This window comes from Juglans regia, chromosome 5 (assembly GCF_001411555.2).
Source record: "Juglans regia cultivar Chandler chromosome 5, Walnut 2.0, whole genome shotgun sequence".
In the NCBI taxonomy this organism is placed as follows: domain Eukaryota; kingdom Viridiplantae; phylum Streptophyta; class Magnoliopsida; order Fagales; family Juglandaceae; genus Juglans; species Juglans regia.
Genome location: NC_049905.1, coordinates 20,874,720 through 20,893,095, shown reverse-complemented (window position 1 = coordinate 20,893,095; position 18,376 = coordinate 20,874,720). Strand labels below are relative to the sequence as shown.

General features: G+C 35.2%; 2 protein-coding genes and 1 long non-coding RNA gene across 3 annotated transcripts; 2 read left to right on the top strand and 1 right to left on the bottom strand.

Moving 5' to 3' along the window:
- Positions 1-727: 727 nt before the first annotated feature.
- LOC118348402 lies at positions 728-3,761 on the bottom strand. Its single transcript, XR_004801498.1, has 3 exons — positions 3,190-3,761; positions 2,093-2,215; positions 728-1,594 (listed from the first exon to the last, which is right to left on the bottom strand). It is a non-coding gene; the product is annotated as an uncharacterized LOC118348402 (long non-coding RNA).
- A 1,595-nt stretch (positions 3,762-5,356) lies between these two features.
- LOC118348462 (BAG family molecular chaperone regulator 2-like) lies at positions 5,357-6,260 on the top strand. Its single transcript, XM_035690095.1, has 2 exons — positions 5,357-5,546; positions 5,710-6,260. Exons 1-2 carry the CDS (start codon positions 5,357-5,359, stop codon positions 5,940-5,942), a joined length of 423 nt encoding a protein of 140 aa, XP_035545988.1. The 3' UTR covers positions 5,943-6,260.
- A 9,523-nt stretch (positions 6,261-15,783) lies between these two features.
- On the top strand, positions 15,784-17,502 carry LOC109003656 (extensin-2-like). The gene has a single exon (XM_018981891.2). The coding sequence runs from the start codon at positions 15,851-15,853 to the stop codon at positions 17,192-17,194; it is 1,344 nt and encodes a 447-aa protein (XP_018837436.1). The 5' UTR covers positions 15,784-15,850; the 3' UTR covers positions 17,195-17,502.
- The last annotated feature ends 874 nt before the right edge of the window (positions 17,503-18,376 follow it).

The window sequence follows — 18,376 nt, the reverse complement described above, 5'->3', positions numbered from 1 at the left end:
TATAGACGCCGCAAATTCAAGGATTTTACATACGGTGAAAGATCGAGATCCCCGCAATTTTTTTTATTCAACATGCGGTGAATTTGATTATGACGCCGCAAGAAGATGGTGCTGATCCATACGGTGAAATAGCGAGATCCCCGCATTTGGTTTTGATTCTACATGCGGTGAATTAGATTACCACGCCGCAATCTCAGATGGATTTTACATACGGTGAGCATGTATGGCGCAGGAAATGCCAATTAATATCACCGCGCGCTTGCTTACAAATTTACAGCTGTACAGGCACATATGGGTTTTTGGGTATGCGGTGAATAAATTATAAGAACCCACTCGGTTTATTAGATTGATGGGTTTTCTGAACGGTGGCTTCAAACAATAGTTGATCAGAGCAAATTTATGGGTTTTTGGGTTCACTGATGCAGCACGTCGTTGCAGGAATTTATGGGTTTTTGGATTCGCTGTCTTCAATTTCTGCTTTACGTTATTTAAAGCTGATGTTCTTCACCCAGGTTAGTTAGCAAAGTCATTCAATATGTACTCAATCTGAATTGAAACAACCTCTATCGCATAAATTCCTGTATAGCATCTTGGCATGCATATTGATTCTCCACCAATCATTAAATATATTTTATTTATATTGATTCCATGCCCCAGTATATGTTTCATGAATTTATAATGACCAATCATAAAAAATTCTTCTTCTTTAATTTAATGATCATGATCAGAAAATTAGATAGAGATGTGTAGATGCATCTAATTTATATTTATCCCAATTGCTCAGTATGTACTCTGTGACTCATGAATAAAATGCCAAAACCAATCTACAACCTTGGAGCAATATTATATATAATAAGAGCTAGGGAAATAGCATATATTAGCATATACCACTACTTCACGGGAATTTAGAAATTTAAACCATACGTCCTGATCATCTTAAATGCATATAGATTATTCTTTATTAAAAACAGGGGAATTAAAGAAATTTAGATACTACATATCTATACTTTGCAATTTGTGGTAACAGGATCTAATTAGATTAAGCATTCTTTACACCACACTAACTCAGAAAAAATAAAGAAGTTCAAGAAGATTTTGTCTAAAGAGTAGTAACGTATGTAGCCAAGGAAGAATTTAAGCTTTACCAATGGGAAATTATCTTTGAGATTCCTCTCATTTAGTACTCTGCCAAGTACCAGATTTTGAGGACTTTTGTTTTAGATTTAATATAATTCAAACACCATACACTTTTTCCAATAATTATCATGTACATTGCCATCCAGATTTCATCAAAAAAGCTTGAATGTGAACATTTCATTTACTTTTTACATCATACATTATAGCAGGTTCCTTCTAATTGTCATGCAATTACTTAAATTCCTATCTCCATTTACTGACACTAAACACTTGATGAAGAATGTGTGCATCTCAACCAATTGTTGTCAACATGGTTATACATTAACCTTAAACCCTATACATTAATTTAAACCTGGGAGTGAATCCACATATGTAGCATCCAGCAGGCTCTTGTAGTGTTGCATCAAAAAATTCCAGCTTGGGTGATTTATATCAACATATGCCATTTGCTTTCTACCTGAAAAATATACATGCTTCAAACAATTATTCATGTGCTTGAAGTAATTGCTGATGTCTACCTTGTAAGATAAAAATAATCAACCAAAAACTAAACTAATTATGCCAGTCATTGCAGCAAACTAAAGTAGACAACAATTCATGCCAATCATGTCATCAAGGAACTAAACTTATGTCACTCATTACATGAACAAACTAAACTAAGCAAAAGCCTCCAATAATTCATTAAAATCTGTTATATCATCCATATTTCATAGGAAAATAGAAGATGCATCAGGCAATGGCTGAATCTTTACATGTATATTCAACATAAATCTGTACCTATAGTCTATTACAGAAAAAATTACCAAACATTTCTTTGTACCTGGTATACATCTCTCAAGTTTCAAGGTTTTAATATCACTAGCATCATAACTAATCTTATAGAATATGCATCAGCAACTCTCTTAGCCATTGAAGAAAATACATGTAGTTTCTAGGGGTTTTAAAGCATACTTACAATGTTTTCTCATAACCTTTAACAGAGTAATCCCACCAAAATATTGTTGCCCAGGACATTTTATAATTCCACCAAGGAACATCCAGCAAGTACAACTAACATGCAGGTCCTGCACCCAAAAATCTAGACAACTATTAAATAAAATATGTGCCTGCCAGCAAATGGAGCAAAATATCAAAAAATCCCAGTTTAGAAGGCCATCTAGCTAAACATTTCCTGGAGTGTCTCTATTAGACATGCTGGTAGACCCATAAAGAAACCTTTTTTCATGAAATCTGAATGGCAACAAGAAAAACTTCTAAATATAAATTCATCTTTGGTCTATGGTTGTAGACAAGTTGATAAATATACTTAGTATAATTGTTTGCACAAATAACAAAACTGAGTGAAAATGCAACATTTCTACAGCCATAAAGTCTACTTTCTAACGTCCATGTATGATAAAGCTGGATGATGTGGGTAATAAAACAATCATCCGAACCCCAATATGATTAAGGCATGCTTGTAGACCCATAAAGAAACCTTTTTTCATGAAAGCTGAATGGCAACAAGAAAAACTTCTAAATATAAATTCATCTTTGGTCTATGATTGTAGACAAGTTGATAAATATACTTAGTATCATTGTTTGCACAAATAACAAAACTGAGTGAAAATCATTTTCCTTGCAAATCCACGTCTATCTCCTCATATTTTCCTTACCTTCACCAAGATTTTGCACTAAGGTCAGTTTATTAAACCCCAGTTTGAGCTCTATTACCGAGGTCATTTCACCTCTATCATTAAACTGTGCAAATCCATAAAACAGATTTGTGAAATAAGTTGATGATTTGCAATCATCTCTAAACTTTCCTCTTCACCATATGATAAGCTTAGTTTGCAAACAACCAACTGCAAATTTGTGTAAGATATTCTGAGTTCACCTCAACTGAGAATAATAGAAAAGCTTAGTTTAGTTTAGCTTCACTCCAACAATGTGGGGAAATAAACTCAGGATCCCCATTTTTGTGAAACTCGTAAATAGTTTCATACAGAAGAATCTACTTATTATAATAAGTAGTGGTGATGGATGAATAAAAGATGGTAGGAAAATACTTACAGGGCTGATCTCTTGGTGCTTAAAGGTCAGTTTGAATACAGGGCTCTCTTGCTCCTTTTCCACCAATGAGATAACTCTTAACTTTTTGTCTGTACTGCGCTACTTTTGTGTAGTGGGCTGAAGTCACTTTATCAACTAAAGACTTTTAAAAACGAAAAGCTTATTTCCCTCCAATTTCTACTAAATATTTCGTGATCCCGCGTATAACAACTTCCCATCACAAAAAGCAAATTTCACTATTTCCTCCTGACGGTGGGACCCTTGTACACACTGATATGGAAACCATTCTTCCTTCTCTAACAATTAACAGCCCTTGTCTCAAGAAAAAAAAAAAAAAGGCAGCTTCATACAACCCGTTTATTACATTAACATAAAGAATAACCCATTTTTTTTAAGTCAGGCCCTTTTGTGTGATTTACATTGAATGTAAATGTAAATCATTAAAGCAGCTTTATATAAAAAAAATACATACATGGACGTTAGATTTTCTAGTGTTTAATAGTATATAATTTTATTCTCATATTTTATTCTCTCTTTTCAAAATGCGACTATTAAATAAAATAATGTGTTAAGGCTAATATATTATCTCAACAGAGAAAGGCAGGGAAAGCAATGGAAGACACATGAAGGATTTGGCCATACTGGGCGAGCCATGTATTATAGCTAGCACCAAGATCCCACAAAAGTAGATGATCAGCAATCCCACCAAAAGAAGATGATCATTTGACAGTTACGTAATTTTTGTACGTACAGCTAAATTAAAAAAGTCTTCCATGTATAAATCATCTACTCATGTATATATGTGTATGAGATCATCAATGAAAAATATACGGAAATTATTCTTCAATTTATTTCTTAACACCATTCATGAGCAAGCTAGCTACCTGATGAAATTAATTAACATCTCATCCATATCTCTTCACGTCGTACGCTAGAATATGCAGGATCAAACGAATTAATGATTGATCAATAAAACTACTTAAAATGCACAATAACAACATTATTGTTTTGGGCCAGAACAAAAATAGGATCACGGTGATCACAACATTGCTCATTGGCCTTTTCTAGTAAGTTTTGAGGGTATAATTAATTGTTTTAAATTCTACATAATTAATCAAACTGAGCAGCAGTAGTACTTAACAATTAGCACTAGCATGCATCGTGCCAATTAAAGACTACACAATTGCACTTTCGATCGATCTCTCAATTGAAACTTAATGCTCATTGTCAAGAGTAAAAAGCAAAAATAAATTATACATGTCTGCTAGTAAGGAATTCAAGCATTAAGCCCCTAATTTATATGCAGCCTCGCCTAGTTCATGATATAGAGGCCTCTTCACCATATGCATACAATTTCTATACCTTCCCAAACTCACATGATGATTCATACATTTTGTACTAAGATTCAGAATATCACCTGCATCTATTACTATATCTCACAATATTTAATAGATAAAGAATCCCAAGATCAAGTACATATCCATCAAGAAAACCTGATTTTCCAACAAGTACTTACACGTATACAAAACAATCATCTACGTTGTTTCCATACTATGGTCACCTTCAAAAGTAGACTACACATCATGTGTTATATCGGAGACAGAGTAACTTTAACCAGACGGTTCAACATCCAAATATTAAAACCATTCCATTACAAATTTACAAGTGAAATGTCAAAATGCAATTATCAGCTTTCTACCAATTTATGCTTAAACTAATGCAAAAACTCGGCAGCATTGTGGACTTCAGTTATCCTCCCCTCCAGAAACTTCAACTTATATAGAATAAGCTAAGTAGCACTGTGGTAAAAGAAAGATGCAATGCGTGAGTAAATAAATAAATAGAGTAGAAATAAATAATCAACTCACAATATTAAATGGAGTCTGAAAATAATATATGTTTTCACATAAACAGCTTATTTCTGGTTCACAACCCTTATCTATGCACATAAAGTCTCCATCAACATACCTTTTTGAGAATTAAAAAAAAAAAAGACAGAGATGAAGATATTCCAAGCCCATACCATACCAGGAAATGCATTATATGTGTTCTCAAATATTCCACTACATAAATTTTTTTTTATTGCAAGAAGGCCTTCATTTATTGCCATAAAAAAGGTATCACCATCAGTAAGAAGATAGATTAAGACGAAGATATATAACCTAGAATGAAATTAGGAGGTGAAAAAGCTGGGTCTGAAGGCTTAGGGGAAATCAAGTGGGAACTCCGACCTGGTGGCATGCTTGTCCAAATGAGAGACATGACTGGTGAGAGTGTGGGAGAAGGGATGATCACAGTTAAGGTCTCAACTGTCTCAAAATGGCATGACATTTCCATTGAAGCCACTTCGAATTTTGGTAAGCCTTGAAGATGATCATCATCATGTTTCTGTTTAATTAGATTAATATCAGAAAGATCGTCATGTTTCTGTTTTTGGCCTCGGGTCAAGAATTTCATAAGCATTGAAGATCTTCCTTCTGGAGTGATAAATTAAACTTCCCGTTTTATCAATATTTTCAGGAGAGTTGAAGATGATATTGTCATTGGTGACTAGTTTGGAGACGAGGGAGCAGAGGCTACTGTTCAAAGGGAAAGAGAGAGAGGATGGTGAATATTTACACATGGTTGGGGTAAGAGACAAGGACAAGGTGCTGTTGCTGGAAGATCCAGCTACCAAGGAGAGGAAACTACTCTATGGCTTGGCAGGGGGCCCAGCCATTGGAACACCCTGCAGTTGTACCATTAGTGTATGAAAAGTAAAATGATTTTTCATTAGTACTAACCCTAAAACCAATAAAATTGCAAAAATTATGCACATCGATCTTCTCATGTGCAAGTTGCAAATGGCTTACTATGTTAATAGAAATGTTGATTTCTGGAGTTATATCAATCATGTTGGTCTCCTCTTTCCCTCAATTATTTCTGATCAGCTTTTTCCTTCATTATATATATATAGATATATTGTAACCATGCGTGCACACCGAGACATAGACTAATTAATTTATGGAATTAATAAAGCGAAAGTGGTACTCAAGTTACTTAATTTCTATTACTAAAGTCTGGCCTTTTTTATCATGGGTTGTAGAGTAGTATAGATTGCTTGAAAGGCCGAAAGCTAGATGGCTCCATCAATTGCATATAGTCATATCCTAGATTTTAGGCTCTCAAACTGTACGTAGGCAGACAACGGGGTCCAATATTGACAGCTAGGTATTCCAAATTCTCACACGTACACCTCCTCCCTCATGCACGCCCTCAACTACTTGGTATTGCTAATCTAATTAAGTTTAACCAATTATCCTAAGTTTTGATCATAACCATGATCAGCCATCTTCCACCCTTTCTTCAATTAGCATGCTCACTTCTCCAAACATCAAAGCTCACCTCCCACCCTTTTAATTTCTTTTTTCTTTGTTGTAGATATATAATCATCACATACATATCTAATATATGTACTGTGGCTAAATGGATATATATAATATAAATTATTAATATTTATCTCTTCCCATCATATAATAGTACTTTTAAAATAAGTACTATTATAGACGTAAAAACTCTTAATGTTATCTCATTGTTGTTTAGATTAGGTAAGCTCTCTCCTTCATCACCTGTTGTCGTAATTAGCTCGTTACATATAATTATCATTATGCAATTAATCATGAATTTCCTATCTTGAGCTCAAATGCATAAAATAATATAATAAGCAATTAAATATCTTAATTATCAGAACATGAATAATATTAGCAATGCACATGGCCAATCGATGGAGATATTATATATATATATATACACATATATTTATATGTATCATATTATATAGATGATCAGTTTCTTCTTTACTTTACAGAAGAAACAGTATACAAAATCGTTGAAACAATCGCCAAACAACATAGAAAAATTTCAATCAATTTACACTTATATGCTAAAACTTCAATATAGCAGAGAAATTTCTCTCATTGTTGTTTCCAAAAGTTGTCACTGCAATTTATAATAAATTCACAATCAATTTAAACTAGTATCTGAATATTTTTATGCAAATGGCTTTACCCTTCTCTTGCAAATGAGCCCAAAAATAAAACTAGCTAAATACATGTATGCGAAACAGAGAGATAGTCATAGAATGAAGGAGAGAAATACCACACAGATTGAAAGGAGATGAGATACCTTGCTGAAATAGGGACCGAGTGGAGAAGCCGTGCGCGATAGTGGGACACGATTGGGCAGCCTATAGAGAGAGAGGGACTGAGTGAAAGTTAGAGAGAGAGAGAGAGACGGACGGTGAAGTCAGTACCCAAAGAGACGGAGGAGACTTACCCGCGGCTAGGCAACGAGGCGACGGCGTGCAGCAGGGAAGGCGATCTGATCACAGAGAGAAGAATCGATGTTGTTTCCGCATGCGATGTTCAACGTGAAGGCTGGGATGGACTGATGGAGGGGTTTTGCTCTGTTTTGGTGGTGGTGGAGGTTCACGATGGCTGCAGAAAAATTGGGTTTCGGACAGGGATCGGTATCGGCGAAAATCAATTTCTGTAAAATGGGTTTCCGTAGTTACGTTTGCGGAGAAAGCCAACCTATGCACGCTTCTAACTTAAATCGGTGATAAACATGTCGCCGAATGAAGAAATAACTTGCGGTTTTTGCAACTTACATGGTAATATTATTTGCGAAGAGAAACAGTCGCCGCAAATGATATAATGTCGTCGCAAAAAGTATGTATTATGGCGAATTTCATTGCCGCCACTACAAAAAGGCGGCTACAGTAAAATATGGTCTGTTGCGGCCAAAACTTGTTCGCCTCTTCAGGTTTTGGCAGCAAAAACTGCTTTCTCTTGTAGTGTGTTATGGGGATTCGAGAATGCGCATATAAAAATACTTACGTGATAATTAGTACTATAGTAATGGGGATAGAGGTGGGAATGGTCGGCGGCCTGGTGGTGGTGGTGATCTATAAACATAAGATGGAGGGGGTGAAGGGGATGGCAGTGGTGGGAATGGTGGTGGTGGTGGAGATTTATAAACATAAGATGGAGGGGGTGAAGGGGATGGAGGAGGAGGTGACTTGTAGACATAGGGTGGAGGTGGTGATGGAGATGGCCGTGGTGGGGATTTGTAAATATATGGAGGAGGGGGTGATGGAGATGGAGGAGGTGATGACTTGTAGATATAAGGAGGAGGAGGTGAAGGAGAAGGTGGTGGAGGTGACTTGTAAATATAAGGAGGTGGAGGAGACAGTGAGGGAGGTGGTGGAGATTTATAGATGTAGGGTGGAAGAGGTGATGGTGATGGGGGAGGTGGGGGTTGGTAGACATAGGGAGGGGGTGGTGATGGAAATGGAGGAGGTGGGGATTTGTAGATGTAAGGAGGTGGTGACGGAGATGGTGGTGGTGGGGACTTATAACGGTAATGCGGTGGTGGAGGAGACTTCTTGTGGTATGGAGGTGGTGATTTGTGGTGGTAATGTGGTGGTGGAGGGGATTTGTACATGTAATGTGGTGGAGGTGGAGATGCATAAACGTAAGGCTTGTGATTATCAGCTGCTACATTCATGGCTAATAAGACAACTGCCAATGCACAGAATAAATTTTTCCACAGATTGGCCATTTTTGTGCAAAACTAAACTCCCACAATTCTATGACTCTTATGCAGAGAAGATTTGGTATACTCTTTGTTGAATGAGTACTGAGGAGAGGCTCTCCATTTATATAGCCATGCATCCAGACTAATGAGTAGAAGATTTTTTAACACTATCTGAAGTTTTTAACCTTTACCTAACCAATAAAGGCTTGACGCCAAGTCTTTGAGAATGGGAACATGTTTGGTCTATCTGCAGAAAATTTCCACTGTTTTTTAATACCAAGACTTTGGCTTTTGTTGAAATTAATGAAAAAACGCGTTGTGGATCAACATCTTCCATTTTGTAAAGCAGCAAAGGTCCTACATGGATCATTATCAATTGCTTGGTCCATGTTATTGCAATAAACACCAATATATATGTATTAGTCTATGGAAATTTTTGTTTAGAAAAATACTATTGTTTGTACATTTTAAGTGGTTGTTCATCTCAAGTGAAAGGGTTAAGTATGTGACATTTTCAGGATATGTCAACAAGGAAACTATAATTGCATATGAAACAAGAGTATCGCATCAAACGTTGAGCTTGGGGCGGAAGTCGGAGCTAATAAATGGTGTGATGAACTCATCCAAACAAGCCATCCGGATGCATTCAGGTGTCGCCGGATTATCCAAAGGAAACCAGTCGTTAGAACCCACTTCTGCTCTTGCAGCTATAATGGCATCTTTGAAAAAGACAGACGAAGCCCGGAAAAACGGAGGCTCCCCAACAGCTTTAGATGAATGCATGGCCTTCACATTCGGATGACCCTATCAATTAGCACAGAAACACGAGTCATAGAAGCAAAAATGTACACTCAAACATGCACTAACTCATGAAATGCATGTGTAGAAATAAAGTAAATGTAGAAACAAGCAAAGTAAATTAAACAATTCTTACAACCAAATTAAGACTAATCACATCTGCACCATCATAATCGTTTCTGATGACCAATGTGTCATTAATTTGCTTCTTAGAAGGTTAAATTTGTAATTGTTTCTTTATTAGTCAAGCCTTGTAACTAAAGGTCAAAGAAGTGACCACGTATTCTTTATTCTTCTTTGTCCTTTTGTGTAATTCTGATTCATTACTCTTGTTGGATCCATCGGCTATTAGATGGCCAGATGTCTTTTGATCAAATGTATTAGGGCTTCTTGTATTACGCAGCCTTATAAAAGGCTTGCGATGGATACTGTAGCGATAAGTGAGAATAAGGCAAAGGCGGATACATTACAGAGAGAGAGAGGCTTCGAGATAGAGAAAAGGGTTTTTTGAGAAATTTGTAAATAGTGAGTAATCTGAGAGAGTTAAAGTCATATTGATGACTTGAATCTTGTAACCTGTACAGCCTTTCAATTTGAAGCTTCAATAAGATGATCTCTGGCCAGTTCCCCCTGTGGATGTAGATTCGAAAGGATCGAACCACGTTAAATCCTTGTGTTCTTGGTATTTTCGTTCTACTCTATTCTTTTCAGATTTGGTGCATTTACTGTAAATATTTTTCCTTTGATTCATCCTTGGTACGTGTTGCTTTTATTGGTGTTCTTGCTCCAAGAATACTTTTATTTCAACAGTTTCCAATTAGATCCATGAAGTTCTTGTCAAGGTCTGCATTGCGTGGTGTCTCCGCACCACATGGCATTACAAGGTTGACTTAGATACGATTTGTCACGTTCCTGTGCAAATCTTTCAAAGACTTACAACGACTAGTTAAAGTGACAATTGAGATTCCTTGGAATGATTTATATAGCTTTGACTAAAGAGAGACTCTACTGAAAGAGTGTCCTACACTATTTCTCAGTAGGCTTTGATCTATTTCCCGTAACCATCAGCAGTCCCTTCGTCACGGAAAATGCTAAGCGTACCGCTCCCAGCTCCTGGATCTTAAATTGACTGTAGCATGTTCCCTTAATCACGGCTTCGGACTTTTAACTCTTTAGAAAAAGACTTTTTACAGTTTTTCACTAATGATGTCTTAAAAAAATTGGAACGTATTCTTGCCCGTAGAATAGCAAATGTAATCACGTCCCTGTGCAAAGTATGTTGCCCAGCAATCTCATTACTTTGCTTTTCTTTTTTTAATCATCATAAACATTCTTTTAAAAAAAATAAAAAATTCATAATATCATTAAAAAATATTTCCTTAATCATTAAATAAAAAAAAATTATAAATACAGTATTTTGAAAAAAATAGGGAGGTGGAGTTTATCATTTTGATAATAATGCAGCTCATTTTCTTGTTTTTTCTTCCTGTGTGCATGACTTTTATTCAATAGTGCAAATCTTTTAAAAAGATTCGAGGATGTGAACATAAAAATAATTTCTTTAAGGAAAAAAAAAAAACACTGTAAATCTTAGACATGACTGCTGCTCTACATTTTTTTAAACAAGTGAAGATCAAATGCAAAGAGGATAATCTCGAATTTAACAAAAAAAAATATTTACAGATCACTTACACGTACATTTTTTCCAAGAGAAGAGAAATGTTGCAATGTTGTGGACGGACGAATCGACGTCAGTGCAGGAGAAAAGAAGTTTGTTTGTTTTTGTGAAACTGTGCGGGAGATGAACCAGCGATACAGAGAGGGAGAAAAGCAAAGGGAGGGAGAAAAGCGAAGTGTAGAAATTTAGAAAAGCTTCCGTGGCTTTTTGACTTAATTGTTTTATTTTATTTTTTTATTTACTTTCCTCCTGTACTTTTTCACCTTGTCACATTTTCCAAATTTATATTACCCAACCAAAACAGAAAGGCAATTCAATTTTCCAGCCATAGTACAGCACCTTACCTACTCTTCTATTGACTAATTAGTTCATAAGAACACGTTTAATTATGATAACTTTATAAGTCTTTACACACAAGATCGATCATGTCATATGGACAGAACTATATAAATTAATAAGATGTTGTATCAATTTGACTCCTTGAAGTTTTCCAATTATTTGAGATTTGGGATATATATTAATATTTAAAGCATAAATACAGCGCCCTGTTTTTGGGGAATAAACAATTCTATAATAAATTATTAGACATAAAGGAAAGAAGATGACATGAAGAGTCTATACTATTAAAATTTTAATTTCAATTAATTTATATAGAACTTATTGCCAATTTTCCATCATGATTTTTCAAATGATTTTAAACCTAAATGATTTAATTTATGGTCATTAAATATAAATATATATATATATTTATATTTATATATATAGGAATGGATGATATACTAGCCTAACAAGAACAAAAGCTTCTGTTTCAAAATTAATTACATATACTAATTGTACTAGATTAAATATAGGAAAAAGAAGATCACAAAGAGTTATATAAAAAAGTAGATCTAATTCTATAAACCAGGTCCACAAAATATTTATAACTGTCTGAATAAATTTCTCGAAAAGTATTAAATGTTCAATAAATTCGTCGTATGTGCAAATCTAAATCTATTCTTTGAGATTAATCTAAATCTATAGATCATGAGAATTTAGACAAAAGTCTTTGGACTTGATGTATCATAAATTAATAAATGATCAGGAGATTGTAGCAAATATTCTTCGAATGATGATGATCATGGTCATCATTTATTCAACATTAATTAATTACCTTTTCTCCTGGCTTTTGTGATCATCATCTATTAATCATGAGCTAGGGAGCCTATACAAGTTGTTTACATGTGAGTGAATCAATGCGTAATTGAGAGTGATTACCGGATCGAGTCTTTAGGACATGGAAATTATTAGGACCTAAATTAAGCAGTACTGAAGTTCCGGACTGGTGTAGGTCCAAGCATGCATAGGTAGGCTAGGCTATGATATTCTTTGATAATTCCCTCAAGTTGTGTTCATTTTTCCTGAGAAATTCTTGGGAAGCAAAGGCCCACTTTGGTTGCTATTTCTGATCTTCGATTTTTTTTGGAGTAGTCTTTGAAACTCATGACAAAGTCCACATATAATTGAGTTCAAGCCGACGTTTTAGAAATACATTTTAAATTAGTAAGTTAGCACATGCATGCTGCCAGCTTTGAATCTAATTCTACAGGGAAATCTATTTTCAAGCAAAGGAACTCTTAATGATCACTACTAACAAAAATAAACATTTATTACGAATTATTTGGGTTAAAAATAAATTTATTTTGATAAAAATGGTTATTATCGTAAGAAATAAGTGACCATAAATAAGTTTTTTTCTTGTAGTCAATTGTATTCCTAATTATATATATTAGATATATACAAATCAGCCATGAATTGCATAAATTTCGTTGTTATAAGGTTTTTAAATAATATTATAATTTTACTTTAAAAAATATGGCAACCAATCAAAATTTGACATGTAATAATTAATAAATTTGCCTCAAAGGTGGGTGAAACATGAATAAATCTACAATTAATTAATGTGATGAAATGATGAATTGGTGGGTGCATCATGATCATGTCGTGCAAGTTATTATTAGCTTACAATTGCAGCCTAATTTCATTCTGGTCGATCTCCACTACTCATACGTATACAGCTCGATCGGATTAAACCAAAAATCATGCAAGAAATTAGAAAAACAGAAAAATGAATTAATTAAGATAATTCAAAATTTCTTCGAAATAAATAAATATTAAATGTACGTAAGATGTACTATTACTACGGCGCGCAGATTTAGATTTAAGTATTTTCTCCGGAAGTTGTCCATTATATATGTAGAAATGCTAGCTAGCTATATATATAAATAATTCACTACAATAATCATGTAAATTAAACGTAACCGACAACAATATTGACATTTTGCATGGGGTGCCAAAACAAAGTAATTTGGAGCCACCCACGAACTATTTTCCCTTCAATTTCTTTAATATACATATAATATACATACAGATATAGGACAATTAATTAACAAATGTCACAAGAACTTTGAACACTGAATTTGCGCATTATTAATTACTATTCCATGCGAATTTTATAATGTAATTTTTTGTGTTATATGGTGTTGGTAAGCTTTCACAAGGAATATAGAGTGTGCATGAATTTAAGTGATCAGGAGGATAAGACTAAACAAAGTCGTCTTAAGATAATTCAAAGAGAGAGGGAGAGAGAGAGAGAGATATATATATATATATATATATATCTACATAGCACAATAATCAAAATAAGAGAAACGCTGAGATTTTGTCATTTAATCCAGACTGGCTGATGTGACGTTATATCTCAAATTTTCGTTTTTTTTTTTTTTTGAAAGGAGAATTTCATTCATAGAGAATCAACAAACGTCATGAAAACAATGGGAAATAATTCCCATATCAAAAGAGGAGTTCGAGTGTAAAAGTGCATCCCTCAAATTTTCGTTTGAATGGTTTGAATGTGTCAAAGGCAAGAAGTAGTATATATTACTCTCAAAACAGTAGTATATACCTTGTAGTATAAATTGTATAATTATTAAGGAAAACACTATTTTTATCGAGGATTTTCATCGATTTTGTGTATCAATTTGTTTTTTTAATGCTGAAGTGTTTTTTTAATGAGTTTGTAATTTTCTTTTAAAAAAAAATATTAATAATTAGGAAGATAATTAATTATCTGTACTATATAATATGTTTTCTTTTATCGATATATCTCCAATTAAATGAATACAGATTGTGATTGTCAAGGAAGGAAGAAGACATGTTACCTGAACTGATAAGGTATCGAGGAACTTAAGTGTACGTAAGCTACGGTCAAGGGGCGATTTCTAATTACTTTTGAACGCATATATATATTTATAAATTAGGTTAAGATATGGTGGTGATTTTGGGTTAAGTACTCCTAGTTATAAGCTTCTTTTTTTTTAATTACTTGCATGAAGTGATCATGATTTCTTTTTTTAAAATATATATATAATTTTGGATTTTATTGTTTGGAAGTTTGGGAAGTTATAATAATTAGATAATAATTAAATAAAAAATTTAAAATTTTGAAATTAAAAAGTCATGTCAATAATGTTAATTATGAATAAAATTATGAATTATTTTGAAATAAAATAAGATGAAATCATCTTACTTTCAAAACAAGCCTTACGAAAAAGATGGATTTTTGGGGATAAGTTTCGAGAGAATCTAGATATATATTATATAGTTTCTTTTTTCTAGAAGACTTCTTTAAAAAAAATAAAAAATCATTCACATATTTTTGTTTTGAAAAAATGTCCATAAAGTTCTTCACCAAACTTGAAGGCCTAAAATGAGAAAGATGGATATAAAAAGTTCATGATCATATAACATTTATTGTTAAACCTAGAAATATTTCGAATGAAATTAAGTAAACAATAAAGGGGTTGTTTGGACAGAAAAATTATAAATATTGCACCGACGCTTGAAAGAAGGAAAACTTATAATATATTCACAAAAAAAATGCTACCTAACGCGCATATACGTTGAGTTTAATTAATGAAATGCATAGTCGTATACATGGAACCGATATTATTTGGCCTTCAAGCTGATGATGAAAAGTAATAGAAAAAACAAAAATATATTGGAACGTTGCTGGCAGGCAGCTTCCAACACTGGTCTCTTTATTGCTAGCTCGCTCGCTCGCTCGATCGTAGTTTGACTTTTGTGCCTTTCATACTCCTCGATATTGATCTCATTCCTCCTTTCTTCCCTGATCATAGAGTACTACTTGATCAGTTTTGGATAGATCAACAACGTGCTTCTAAATTCTAAATTATATTACCAAAACAATACAGAAAGGCAATTTTCCAGCCTTAGTACAGCACCTTACCTACTCTTCTATTGACTAATTAGTTCATAAGAACACGTTTAAGTCTTTACACACAAGATCGTTCATGTCATATGGACAGAACTATATAAATTAAGATGTTGTATCAATTTGACTCCTTGAAGTTTTCCAATTATTGTGAGATTTGGGATGTATATTAATATTTAAAACATAAATACAGCCTGTTTTTGGGAGTAAACAAATCTATCGTTTTCAAGAATGATTGTAGAGCTTACTATATAAAGGGATTAGCATTTTTTGGTACAATGCAATCTGTCTCCGAACACATCTTTCCGCATTAGAGGTGATCAATTGCTAGTGCAATGGGTATCTCAAGCCACCACCCGGGGCATTCGCCTCTACTGCTTTCTGCCCTGGTTTTTTGCCTCATAGCCACAAGTGTGGCTGCCACTTATGAGCCTTATGTTTATGCTTCTCCACCGCCACCACATCATAAACACTTACCACCATTGCCACCAAAGCATGGAGGTCACCCGCCATATTTCTACAAGTCGCCTCCTCCCCCACCGTCATCTCCATCACCCCCTCCTCCGTATATTTACAACTCTCCACCTCCCCCATCTCCCTCTCCTCCACCCCCATATGTCTACAAATCACCACCACCTCCATCTCCATCACCCCCACCACCTTATGTCTATAAGTCACCTCCTCCTCCTTCACCATCTCCTCCACCACCGTACATTTACAACTCACCTCCCCCACCATCGCCATCGCCACCTCCTCCTTATATTTACAAATCACCACCACCACCTTATCCATCACCCCCTCCTCCTTACATTTACAAGTCCCCTCCTCCACCATCTCCATCACCTCCCCCTCCATATGTTTATAAGTCACCTCCACCTCCCTCCCCATCACCTCCTCCACCCTACGTCTATAAATCTCCACCACCGCCCTCACCGTCTCCTCCACCTCCTTATATTTATAAATCGCCTCCACCTCCCTCACCATCACCTCCTCCGCCCTACGTTTATAAATCGCCACCACCACCCTCACCATCTCCTCCACCTCCTTACATTTACAAATCGCCACCCCCTCCATCACCATCACCACCTCCTCCATACGTATATAACTCTCCACCACCTCCCTCACCATCTCCTCCACCTCCTTACATTTATAAATCGCCACCCCCTCCATCGCCATCACCTCCTCCTCCATATGTATATAAATCTCCACCACCTCCCTCACCATCTCCTCCACCTCGTTACATTTACAAATCGCCACCACCTCCCTCACCATCACCTCCTCCCCCTTATGTTTATAAATCTCCACCACCACCATCACCGTCTCCTCCACCTCCTTACATCTATAAGTCACCACCACCACCATCTCCATCACCTCCACCTCCATATGTTTACAAGTCACCACCACCTCCATCACCATCACCTCCACCTCCGTACATGTACAAATCACCATCACCCCCATCTCGATTCCCACATCCTCCATACTACTACAAGTCTCCTCCACCTCCAACCCATTGGCAACATCCTCCATACTTCCATAAGTCACCTTATCCACCGTCCAATTCTCCTCCCGCATCTCACTGGCCTTTTCCACCATACCTCCGTAAATCACCTCCTCCACCATCCAAGTCTTCCCCAATCTCATATTATTACAAATCACCACCACTGCCAAAGGGCTATTAAATTTCAATCAAACCCCTGAATAAATTTGAATTGTTACACGAATTATAATCACTTTCCAGCTTGGATTTTATTTATGGTATATTAAGCATTGTAATTTTTTGTTTGTTGTTTTTATTGAACAAGATCAGTCCTTATGTGCAATATGGGCCTGAAGCGATATCCTCTGTGATCCATATATAAGCATGAAGAACCAGTGTAATTTTCTTCCATTATAAACAATGTAAGCGCGGCGGAATGTGGTCAAGTCCTGAAAGGATCAATTCTATATAATGTATTGATCTCATTGCTATTTTTCATGCATCCCTAAATCTAATTATTCCTTATATTTTTGTTACCGATCGAGCAGTACGTCGAAATTAATATTCTGTTTTCCTTTCAAAGCGTACGCGTTTGTGTACGTACGTGCATGGGTCGAGTCCAGTACCATGCACATTAATATATATATATATATATATTACTGATCATCCTAAAAGTATTATATATTTAGAAGAAGTAGGCCATTTGTTATATATATCTATCACGCTCGTAAGAAAGAAAAATTAAGAAAAGGACATGATGTCTTGTGAAACGACGAGCCGTGATCTGTATATATATATATATGTATCATGTGCATGCAAATTATATGGTATCACGTCAACGTACGCAAACGAACACACGTAATCTGAGATTAATAAATAATTGAGTCATGAATTATACATATATATATACTAGTCGACCTTGCGTTGTCTTGCCAAGAAACTTACACCAAACATGGACGTTTCTGCCCTTCTAATTATATATATATATATAAATATATATAAATTCTTCTCATCATCTACTATTCATCACCCCACACTCCACACCTCACACCTTATGAAAATTAAACATCTTCATACCCTATGAAAAATACTCACACACCTTCCAAAAAATCTATAGGTGCGGGATATGAAAATGAATAGTAGCTGGTGCAATATAGTAATCTCATATTATATATATAAATATATATAAAGCAGCTAGCTGGAATAGTAGTACTTGTCCTAGCTAGCTGTTCATCACGGATCATGTAATTAAGTAGCAGGCCGTCGGGCTGATCATCATGATATATGTTATATCTTTTTATTATCTCTCTTTCTCTCCAGATCTGTATCTATGATCTGGTCTGATGCCCATCTCTCGGCTGGTTTTTGTTCTTCTATCCGATCA

Coding starts and splice junctions, on each gene's coding strand:
- LOC118348462 (XM_035690095.1), top strand. CDS start 5,357: ATGAAATTAGGAGGTGAAAAAGCTGGGTCTGAAGGCTTAGGGGAAATC. Junction 5,547..5,709: donor TGAAGCCACTTCGAATTTTG/GTAAGCCTTGAA, acceptor CAATATTTTCAG/GAGAGTTGAAGATGATATTG.
- LOC109003656 (XM_018981891.2), top strand. CDS start 15,851: ATGGGTATCTCAAGCCACCACCCGGGGCATTCGCCTCTACTGCTTTCT.